Below are 12,374 nucleotides of genomic sequence, written 5' to 3'. Positions count from 1 at the left end.
GGCCTAACATCCCACTATTGGCTGATTTCCTGGTGGTCCATCTCACTTGCCAAATCAATCAGAAGCCAGATTGTGGGAATCTGACTACTTACTCATCAACTTCCTGGGCCACCCTGCAGTGTGGGGAAAGAGTGACTCTAACAGATAAACAGGTCATCAGCACTGTCTGCTTTCTGCTTTTCCTTAAAGACTCAGGTCAGGTATTATATCTTTGGCAAACTGATTTGTAGTTTTTTAAAAGTGTCAAGATCATCAGCTCATTCCTCCAGGTTTCTACACAAAGCTTCTCATTAGAGTTTCTACATTTTTGTGTCTGACCTAGAAATCTCATGACTATAGATTAACTTTCTGGGATATATGTTGCATTTGGTGAGCCACCCATAGCTTGACAAAGAACAGCCCTGTGACTTGACAAATCTTCATACCAAGAATATATAGTAATATTCCATCTCAGTCAATGATCAAAATTCTCTGCTTTACCTTAACATGTCTATTTAACACCCCACCAATGTGTTCTCTGACTGTATTCCTTAAAATAACCTTTGTGCTCTGTCTATAAATGTTATTACAACCCCTTTTTTATTCAACACACATCCCTAAAAATAGCTTTATCTATTCTAGGTTGTTAGCATTTCCATATGAATTTTAGAATCATTTTAGAACCAGTATATGACTTTCTATTAAATAAAGCTTTCTGAAATTTTTCCTGGATTATGTCAAATCTACTGATCAATTTGGGGAGAAAGGCCCCCATAACTATATTGAGTACGCCAATCCATGAATATGGTATTTCTCCATCGATTCAGATTTTACTATTTTTTTTCTCAACAGTGTTTTATTATTTTTAGCACCACTATGCCACTTTTGCTAAATTTAGCACCTCTTTCCACTGTATTTTATTATATATTATGAAAGGCATAAAGTTTAAACTTTTATTTACTCTTTGTTTATTACTAGTATGACCATTTGATTTTGTATAATGTCCTTTTATGTTCCTACTATGCCAAATTCATTTGTGATTACAATTAGTTGTTTTGTTGATTCCTTAGGAGATTATCTCTCTCTCTTTTTCTATACCAGAGATTGACCCATGGGTGCTTAACCATTTAGCCCCATGCCCAGTCCTTTTTTATTTCTTATTTTTAAATTTATTTATTTATTTATTTTTGTTGATGAATGTTTTGATTTTATTTATTTATTTATATGTGGTGCTGAGAATCCAACCCAATGCCTCACACATGCCAGGCAGGTGCTCAATCACTGAGCCACAACCCCAGCCCCTTGTTTTTTTTTTATTTTTGAGACAGGATCTCACTAAGTTGCTGAGATTGGCTTTGACATTGGAATCTTCCTGTCTCAGCCTCCCTAGTCACTAGGATTACAGGCATGTGCCACCACACCTAGCAGGATTTTTTATATAGACAATTGTGCCATCTGTGAATAAATGGTATGTTGACTCCTGATCAAACCAAAACAATATATGGATTGTATAAAGTTTTAGTTTCTTATATACAGTGTCTCTCTCTCGCGTGAGCGCGCGCGCTCGCTCTCTCTCTCTCTCTCTCTCTCTATATATATATATATATATATATAAATACATATATAATATTATATACAGTGTTATCTAATATTTCCATTTTGTGCTTTATAGATATTATTAGACACTTTTTTCTTTACATGAAATAATTGACTGAATTTACCTACATTTTTACCATTTAAATTTTTTTCTTAACGTTAACATTATATATGGTTCACTATATACTTCCAGGATTTTTTCCTCCTTCAAATACATCTTTTGGATTTTTGGTTAGTGGTAGGTAACCTCCTAAATCTTTGTTTTCCTACAGATATCTTCATTTTGCTTTTATTCTTCACTATATTTGACTGAAGCAATTACTTTTCTTTTTTTGGGGGGGGGGGTACCAGCTGTTGAACAAGGGTGCCTAACCACTAAGCCACATCGTCATCCCTTTTATTTTTTGAGACAGGGTCTCACTAGATTGCACACAGCTTCGCTAAGTTGCTGAGGCTCGATTTTAACCTGCTATACTCCTGCCTCAGCCTCGGAGCCACTGGGACTACAGGCATGCACCACCATGATCAGCAAGGAGCAGTTATTTCTAGGAATAAATTTTAGCCATTTTTTCCACTGCTTTGGTCTATTCACTGTTCTTATTAAGCTCCAGCTTCCTTATTAACATAATAAAGTGGTAAAGCCTTTCAAGAAAAGACTTATTTTAGATAATGATCAAAGACATAAATTAACATAGCGGTGAGGACTTTAAAAATTTGTGAAATGATTCTTGGTATAATGGCCTGGTATAATGGTCTGGTATAATGGCATTGAAATTGGCATTCTCACTCATTGCAAGTAGAAACTGGTTACTACATAGCAAGATTGATAAAGATTTTCAAAGCTTTGAACGTGGAAGATTGAAAATACATAAATATACTCAGAGATACTAGTTACAATATAATGAACACAAGAAAGTTAATGGAAGAATTGTGTCTTTTTTCTAAGAGGGAATAATAGGGGATCTGAGAACCAGACATCCTTTACTCTCCAGACGCCTTTGCCAAAACCTGTTGAGAGAAGTCACCATCCTGGCATCTGCTGCGTTTCCCAGAAGCTTAGCCTTTGAGCAGCCCAGCCCAGTCTGCTCCCTGGTAGGGGCTGGGTGACTGCTGATGAGACCTTCTGGGAGGAAAGTTCTACAGACTGAGACCTAAAGGAAGAAGGGGACTGAGACAGTGTGAGAGTGATGGGAGGAGGGGGTTCCCAGGCAGAAGGAGGGAGGGGAGAAAAAAGGGAGGGGAAGAATAAAGGCAGGGAAGTAAATAAGATTATACAGCTAGGGAGGGAGAGAGAGAGGACAGGTCTCCATCCACCCTCCAGGGACATCCATCCTCCATGAGGGTGGTGAAATCCTCATCCCCAGACAGGCTCCATGGGGAGGCCTCTGGGAACCTGCCACAGGGGAAGACATCTACAGAGATAAACCTCCGGTCCCTCCCACCATGGCCACCCCAGGCTGGGCTGCAGGGCCTCCCCAGAGGTCTCCAAGGAAGGTAAGTGGAACCCTGTTCCAGGGCCACTTTCTGGGATGTGTTAGCAAGTCCTGTGGGTGCTGAAGGCTGAAGATGTAAGATCAGAGAACACTGGAGCAGAGGAAGGCCCTGACTTGAGGACAGGTGAGGAGAGTGGACTAATGTGAGGTAGGGGTTCTGTTGCCCACAGCTGCTCCCTTCCTAAATTTGTTCTGGTCTTCAGGTCTGTTCTGGGACAGGGGTGTCCCTTGTGCTGGATTATAGGGAGACATTTCTGAGCCAGAAGGGCAAAAATGTATAGCCCCATATTGTTTCTGCATCATGTATGTAGCTTCTGCATGCATGGTATGTGCCTGTACATGTAGTTGTGGGTATGCTTATTGTTATGGGGCAGGTCACTCAGAAAACACAGCAAGTCCCAGTTTTGTCCAAATTGAAGAGTTTATTTAGCCAGGTGGCTGGCAACTGCTCCCTGCAGGACCCACAACTTTCTCTACAAGGAACACCCCCAAGTCTGAGCATTTTAGGACATTTAAAGGCAAAGACCACATCCGGGTTGACATAGCTGCAAGCAAGAGGTACAGAAGCTGAACTGGGCAGTTAGCGAGACAATGCAGTGGGTACACTGATATTTCCCACAGGACTTTCCAGGTTGGCATAGCAGCAAGCAAGCAGAAGGGAAGTGGGTCAAAATGACCCTAGTTGGGTTCAAGTTAGAGAACGGTTATAACATCTACATAATCCATCTCTGTCAATGTACATTGCCCAAGAAACATGGAAACCAAAGAGAACAATTTTACATTGCATAAGAATTGCCATTTTTCGTTGCCATGTATGCTGTGCTAGGTAACTGTTAATGGGTACAGAGGCGGGGCTTTCCCGTGGGAGAAGCATTTCTTACATGATATGGAGTCTCAGGTAAAATGGCGTCTGTTTGGTCATTGCCCATATAGCCTGGCCTATAAAACTTATATTAGATTCTTGTAGCTGCCTTTACAAATTTCCCCAAGTCTGGTGGCTTGAAATAAGAAAAATTAGCTCTCACAGTTCTGGAGGACAAAAGTCTGAGATCAGGGTGTCAGTAGGGCCATGCTCCCTCTGAAGACTCAGGGAAGTCCTTCCTTGCCTCATTCAGCTTCTGGTGGCTGCATCTCTCCAGTCTCTGCCTCCATCTTCACACAGCCTTCTCCTCCCTCCCTCCCTCCCCCCTCTCCCCCCCCCCCTCTTCCTTATGGGGACACCAGTCACTCGAGTTAAAGCCACCCTACTTTAGGATGATCTCATCTTGAGGTCTTCCCTTGATTAAATCGGCAAAGACCCTGTGTCCAAATAAGGTCACACTCTGGGGTAGATATGAATTTGAAGAGACAGTGTTTAACCAGCACAAATTCCTTGGGCATGGAGTGCTGTGTTCCTAGATTAACCCAATCTCAGATGAGCATCTGATAAGTGATCAGTAGGTTTATGTGGAATGAGTGACACCATCTCTGTTCCTGACTGAGAGTTTCATGGGTGTCACTTACAGTGTGTATTTCACACCAGGGTAATTCTGTGTCACTGCTGAGCTCTGCCATCTTTGTCCCTGTATACACCCTCTATGGCACAGGTGCACAAGCAGAGAGAGCTGCAGAGGCTGAACAGCATCCCCTTGAGAGGAGAGGGCTCTGGTACAGGATCTGGGAGCCAGCCTGCGTGTGCTCCAGCTTGGGGCTCTGCCTGGGAGACTGCAGCTGAGGGGAACTCTGGCCCTTCTCCTCCCAGAGATCCAGGTTCCTGCAGGAACTTTGAGAAGGGTTGGAAAGTCTCACAAAGGGATTGTTCTGGGAAAGGAGAGAAGGGAGCACCTGCCAGGGGAGAGGGAGCTGAGAAAGCCCTTTGTGTGACTTCAGTAACATGTGCATTGAGGAGCAAGACCCCTGGAGCCTGCCGAGGGCAGAGGACATTCAGTATCAGAGGGGACATTAGCCTGGAAAGAGTAGAAGCCCTGGACTGCCATGGGGCCGATGTGGGTGAGGATGAGTGACAACCTGCTCCACAGAGAACCAATAAATAGCAGTGACGATAGGTGATGGCAATGATAGTCTTGCCGCTAGCAAGACTTGAGAAGGTGGCGTGGAACGCTCGGTATGTCACCCACACAGGGAACCCGTGAGGGCAGGTCTCTGGTTATCCCAACACAATGAGAATCTGTGATTTGAGCCACGGGTCTCCATGACCCCTCAACCAGAGGAAATTGTCACTGGCAGACAGAGGAGGTGAGATGGGCAGGCACAATGGGGTGGAGACAGAAATGAGGAAGACAGAGATGACAGATGTGTTCCAGTCATTGGTCCCTCTGGCTGGTTCTCTCTAGCTCACTAATGCTTATTTCATGTGTGAGATGACCCTCCCCTGAATCAAGCCAAATCGTCCATTTTTGGGGGTGGGATTCTGAGTCTGCCTAGCACTGCACTGACCTTGGTGCTAAAAGAACACCTAGCAACCAGCTAGCAGGCAGGGTTGAGGGCAAGTCTGTGATACTGAAATGAACTTTGTCCCAAGTTAAGTACTGAAAATCTGTTCTCAAGAGTAGCATGAGTTCATCAATGATATATATATATGTGTGTGAAAAATGTATGTTCACAAATTTTCTTCAAACTTAAACTGTAGATTTTTAGTTCCTTGAACTCCTTAGCAGATGATATACTATCCAGGTTGATCTGCCCAACTTGACAGGCTTATTTATATATCATCATGTGTCACTCATGTACCCCTCAGGTGCTCATTCCAATTTGATCAAAGAGTATCCTTGGGGCTGGAGTTGTGGCTCAGTGGTAGGGCACTTGACTGGCATGTGTGAGGCCCTGGGGTCAATCCTCAACACCACATACAAATAAATAAATAAAAGATCCATTTACAATTAAAAAAAGAGTATCCTTCTATTTGTGTGAATCTCATAAAATGTGTACATTTCACGTGCATGCTTCAGCTGTGGCCCATTCCTCTTTGCTGGAAATCTCAGTCTTGTTCTCCCAGAACTGTTTGGAGTCATCCGTGTTGCTGTGTCCCCGTCGGGGTTGTGCTTCCTAAGGCTGCCTAGATCTTCACCGTGTGCACTCACCCTGGTTTGACTCCCCACTTCTCCAGTTAGTGGGGATCACTCAGACTGCCCTGACTTTCTTGCCATCCCAGATGATGCTACAGTGAACGTCCTCAATCACACCCCCTCACCTGGGAGAAAGAAGGTCCTTCAGGTGGAGATCCAGGAGTAATTTCTGGGACTTGGGGTAAGTGTTCTCCTAATTTGGACATGAACATCCAGGTACCTACTGGAATAGCTGCATCCTATCTCTTTATTTTTTTAATTGACAAACAATAGTTATACATGGTTATGTGGTAGAGCATGAGAATTTGACATATATATAGTGTGTGATGATAAAGTTAGCATTCCCATCTCCTCAAACCTTACTACTACTGTGTGTTGAGAACCTTCTGTCTTTTTGTTTTCTCACTTTACTGGTTTAAGTTGTTCTTCTCTAGTGGCTGGTGAGCTTCAGATGTCTTAGTTGCCCTTAGCCTATTGGGTCTCCTCTTCTGCAAATTGCCTATTTATCCTTTGTCTATTTTTTACCATGGTTCCAGTCTGTTTTCTTTTTGGTTTGTGGATGTGCCTTGTAGACTCTAGATATTAATCTCCTGTCTGTTTTTAATGCTGCAGATATCTTCTTGCAGTCTGTCTTCTGTTGACTTTATCCACAGGGCTCTCTGTGATTGGATACATGATGTCAGTGTAACAAAATTGATGGTTTTATTTCTCTTATGTTTTGTTTTGTTTTGCTTTTCAAAGAAGTCTTCTCCTATTCTTTGATCATAAAGATCATCCAGCATTTCTTTTGTTAACTATGTTTGCATCTTCCTTGGCTTGGCCATTAATTGGTTCTTTTTTAAAAATATTTTTTAGTTGTCAATGGACCTTTATTTATTTATATGTGGCATTGAGAATAGAACCCAGTGTCTCATACATGCCAGGAGAGTGCTCCACCACTGAGCCACCCATTGAATTGGGTCTTTATTCGAATGTGTTATCACGGAGAGTCCAGGTCTGCTTTTGTCTCCATAGAAAGATGCTTTTATCAACAGCATCCTGTCAACAACCCATCCTTTGCCTTTTGGTCTGTGCCATCTACACAGTGCTCCGTGCCATCTACCTTAACCATCTACACAGTGCTCCGTGCCTGAGTCTCCATTCTGACCCACGGGTCTGTTTGTCCTTCACTAGTCCCCCAGAGCTTTATTTCCATGGCTTTCTAGACCATCACGATATCTGGGAATGCAATTTCCTCCTCCCCTCTTCCCTCGTCATTCTCAAGAATGACATAATTTTTTCATGATCTTTATTTTGTCATGAAAGTTTTGTAATAACCATGTCGTCTTTCTAAAAAAAAAAACATCTGAATTTTTTGATAGGTCTTCTTTGAATGTGTAGATTAACCTTGGAAGAACTGATATTTTTCTACTATTGTATTCAAATGTCATCTAGTTTTTAAAAAACTCTTTTTCCATGTTTTCTACTCATGAGAGGTTCAATTGATCTCCATGGAGGCCTTTTGTGTTCTGGGCTAAATTAATTCCTAGATATTTGTTTGATTTTGCTGCTATTGAAATGATACTTTTTTCACTTTTAATTATTTGCTAAGTTTGAACTTACAAAGAAATTGCAAATAGAATACAGAAAATTCTTGTACTTCCCTCGCAACTTCTCCTCTTGGCAGCCTCATATGTAACCCTTGTAGACTCACCTGGAGGTCAACAGTGGTACAATACTTTTATGCAAACACATCTTACTTAAATATTGCCAATTTTTCTATATTGTCATTGTTATGTTTCAGGATACAATCCATTTCACTTAGTTGTTAATCAACATTTCATTATCATTTAATTCTTTTTTTATTTTTTGTATTTTTTTTTATCATTTAGTTCTTGGAATTTCTTTTGATTCCTGTTGTCATTGGGGTGAAACCCAGGCCCTCACACATGCAGGGCCTATCCACCGCTGAGCTACAAACCCAACCCTAGTACAAAGTATTTCTTAATTCTCCTTCTAGGCCAGAGATGGTTGAAGAATATATTACTATGGCAACATCACAAAATTCAAGTTGATATTTCTGTTCCAAACATGAGAAATTATTCATATACCTATTATTAATTCCTTTACTGCAGAATGGTCAGAGAATCTGTCTTCCTGAGACTGGTATTTGAGAATTTATCTAGACTTTCCTCATGTCCTAACATAAGGCTTTTTATAGGGGAAATTCCATGTTCTTAAATAGTGTTTGTTCTTTGGTGTGGTGAAAACAAGTGTGTGCTTATTTGTGTGTTTATATGTACTTAATAAAGAATAAACATACACATATAATTGTACATATATATTACTTATAATATCTGGGATATTAAGTAAGATACCAGTTTGATTCCAAATCAAGAGTAATTACCAAAAAGGCAAATGGATTAAACTCACCAAAGAAAAGATATACCTGTAGGTTGCTATGGTTTAGAAGAATCTGCGTGTGGCCATCTAGGCCTGTCCTCAGTTTCTTAAGTACTTACACCAAGCCGTTTGGTAGGTACATTATGAGCACAATCTTATTTAATCTTAATAACAACCCTATCCATTTGAGATTGTTATCTTCGTTTTAGGGAAGAGAAGACTAAAGTCACAAACATTCAGGATCCATCTAAAGGGCCCTCATCTCTAAAATGAGGACTCAAGCTGGTTGTGGCTGGATAGATATTCTGAGATCCTATCTTTAGGATTTAAAATAGCAGTAATAACTATTACCAGTATCACTATTCCCTGAGTTTCTGCTAGTTGTCGTGCACTTAGGATGCATTATCTTGTTTAAACTCAGCACCTTATTCCAGCCAGCTCCCTGTGTCCATCTGTTCCACATCCAGGGATCAAAAATGTAGATGGGCCTTTGATTCTTGTATCGGTATTGAACATGCACAGATTTTCCACTTGTCATTTTTCTCTACGCAATCCAGTATAACAATTATTTCCATAGCATGGGTGTTGTATTGAAGAGCGTGGGTGTTGTATTGAAGAGCATGGGTGTTGTATTGAAGAGCATGGGTGTTGTGTTGCATATTCTAAGTCATCTAAAAATGATTTAAAGCTGCGAGAGGAAATACACAGGTTCACGCAGCCCTTTCATATAAAGGACCTGGTTATTTGTGGATGTTGACATATGGGGCATTTCAGAACCAATCTTGTTAACACATGGGACAGTTGTATAACAGTCTTTTCACATCTGGACTGACAATGACTGGACAGGTGAAGGAGCACCTCAGGGGTCCTTCCAAGAAGAACTCCCAGGTGACCCAGTGCTCCAAACACTGAGGCTTCTTTCCTGTCTCCTCTGTCAAGTGTGACTGCCATGCTGGGACTAAACCATACCCTCGTGTCCGAGTTCATCCTCATTGGCTTCTCCGCCTTCCCCCACCTCCAGCTGATGTTCTTTCTGCTCTTCCTGCTCATGTACCTCTTCACGCTGCTGGGCAACCTGCTCATCATGGCCACCATCTGGAGCGAGCGCAGCCTCCACACCCCCATGTACCTCTTCCTGTGCGCCCTCTCCATCTCCGAGATCCTCTACACCTTGGCCATCATCCCCCGCATGCTGGCTGACCTGCTCTCCGCCCACCACTCCATCGCCTTTGTCGCCTGCGGCAACCAGATGTTCTTCTCTTTCACATTTGGCTTCACCCACTCCTTCCTGCTCACCATCATGGGCTATGACCGCTACGTGGCCATCTGCCATCCACTGCGCTACAACATGCTCATGAGCCCCCGTGCCTGTGCCTGCCTGGTGGCCTGGTCCTGGGCAGGTGGTTCTGTCATGGGGCTGGTGGTGACAATGGCCATTTTCCATCTCACCTTCTGTGGACCCAACGAGGTCCAACATTTCTTCTGCCACGTCCCACCCCTGTTGAAGCTGGCCTGTGGGGAGGATGTCCCAGTGGTGGCCAAAGGTGTGGGCCTGGTGTGCATCACGGCCCTGCTGGGCTGCTTCCTCCTCATCCTCCTCTCCTACACCTTCATCGTGGCCGCCATCTTGAGGATCTCATCAGCAGAGGGGCGGCACAAGGCCTTCTCCACCTGTGCTTCCCACCTCACAGTGGTGATCGTGCACTACGGCTTTGCCTCTGTCATCTACCTCAAGCCCAAGGGACCACAGTCCCTGGAAGGAGACACCTTGATGGGCATCACCTACACGGTCCTCACGCCCTTCCTCAGCCCCATCATCTTCAGCCTCAGGAACAAGGAGCTGAAGGTCACCATGAAGAAGACCTTGCTCAGCAAACTCCTTCCCCAGAACTCTTGAAGAGCTGGCCCTCTGCAGGGACTGTGTGTGAGCAGTTCACCCTTCCATCTCCCTCCTCTCCTCCCTTCTCCTCCCCCCTCTCTCCTTCCTTTCTTGTTAATGGTTATGCCGGCCGTTGCTCCCGAGCTTTTCAGCATTGATCATGTAGGTTCCATCTTTTTGGCACCTTTAATGAGATATGACTCATATACCATATAATTTATTGTTTGAAGTTTTGTGCAGTCATCAGCACAGCCAATTTTGGACATTTTCATCACCTGCAAAAGGAATCCATGATCCCTCCAATCATTGCTCCTATTTCCCCCCAGGCCCTGACAAGCACTAATATACTCTCTCTTTGGATCTCCCTCTTGTGGACATTTCATAGAGGTGGAATCATATGATGCATGTCTTCCGGTGTTTGCGTTCTTTCACTCAGCATCATGTTTTCAGGATTCATCCGTGTTGTATGATGGATCAGTGCTTCATTCCTTTTTGTGGTTGTATGCTATTCCACTGATTGGCTAGACCACATTCTGGTTATCAGCTGAGCAATCAATAGTCATTTGCTTTGTCTCTCTCTTTTGTCTATTATGAATTATGCTGCTCTAAATAATAATGTACAAATTTTTGCATGAGCATATGTCTTCATATCTTTTGCTATATACCTAAGAGTGTAATTGATGGACCATACAGTAACTCCTTGTTTAGTCATTTGAGGAACTGCCACAGTCTCTTCCAAAGAGACTGCTCGTTTTAGATCCCCACCAACAGTGTTCTGATTGCTTCACATTCTCACCAATAACTTTAATTCCTTTCTTTTTCACTATAGTCATCCTAGTGGTATCTTCTTGGTATTTAATTTAATTTGATTTTTCAGATGATTGAACCCAGGACCTTTTACATACTAGGCAAGTGCTCTACCACTGAGAAACCCAATCAGCTTTACTAGGGTTTTGATTTGCATTTTCCAATGAGTAATGATAGATCTTAAGAGTTTAGCATGTGTTCTTTTACTTTAAGAGGAAAATAGAATCAGTAGTTCTATTTTGAAGATGAAGAAACTGAAGTACAAAGAGATTAAGTCAGTCGCTAAAGTCTCACCTGTGAAGCTGAAAGGCCAGGAACTTATTCTTTGAGTTGAAGAACAGGGATCAGAAGCACCCACTTCTCAAGGGGTAGGAGGAGGGAGGCCAGGGAGGAAGGAGAGTTGGATGAACTCTGGCTAACACCAAGGAAATGAGCCTAGGATGAAGAAATACGTTCTTATCATGAGGTTAGGAAGAAATACCTAATGGGGGAGAATTAGGGAGACCCCTTAAGAGTTTGGTCAAACTGAACACCATGTTTCTGTTTTGTTATTTTTTAGTAGCTGAATTGATATGGAAAAGGTCATCATGTTTAAATACAAATTGAGTATAGACTATCCAAAGTGCCTGGGATTAGAAGTATTTCAGATTTCAGAATTTTTTTTCAGATCTTGAAATATGTGCATATACACATTGAGATATCCTGGGGATAGAACACGGGCCTCAACATGAAATCATGTATGTTTCGTACACACCACACACACATGTCCTGAAAGGAATTACCTGCAGTGTTTTTAGTCACCTGCACTTTGGCTGTGACCCATTATGGAAGTCACACGTGGAATTTTCCAGTTATGGCATCATGCTCCAAAGTTTTGGACTTGGGAGCATTTTTCACATTTTGGATGTTGACAGAAGTTCAACCTGTATTGAGCTGTTTGCCTAAAAAAATTCCTGATCCCTTCTAAAGCCAGGTTCTTGGGTTACATTAGGAGTCCTGGGGTAGGTAAGCAGCAATACCTGGGGACACCTTTCACCTTCCCTATGAAATGTGAAGTCCCACATGGTGAATGCCCCCCCTCGCCCCTCACAGTTGCCGCACAGGAGGGAAGGTGCGGGTGAGTCCCGGGGACAGCTGGTGCTCTGCAGTGGGTCATGGTTCCGCAGACAGCTT

The 12,374-nt window shown here is 42.8% G+C and overlaps 1 protein-coding gene across 1 annotated transcript; it reads left to right on the top strand.

Moving 5' to 3' along the window:
* The first annotated feature begins 9,461 nt into the window (after window positions 1-9,461).
* On the top strand, window positions 9,462-10,412 carry LOC113183497 (olfactory receptor 10H5). Its single transcript, XM_026389810.2, has one exon. It carries the CDS (start codon window positions 9,465-9,467, stop codon window positions 10,410-10,412), a length of 948 nt encoding a protein of 315 aa, XP_026245595.2. The 5' UTR covers window positions 9,462-9,464.
* Window positions 10,413-12,374: the final 1,962 nt, after the last annotated feature.

Source organism: Urocitellus parryii, chromosome 3 (assembly GCF_045843805.1).
Source record: "Urocitellus parryii isolate mUroPar1 chromosome 3, mUroPar1.hap1, whole genome shotgun sequence".
NCBI classification, from domain to species: domain Eukaryota; kingdom Metazoa; phylum Chordata; class Mammalia; order Rodentia; family Sciuridae; genus Urocitellus; species Urocitellus parryii.
Note: the sequence above shows the minus strand (reverse complement) of the source record. Positions and strands in the feature narration are given on the sequence as shown.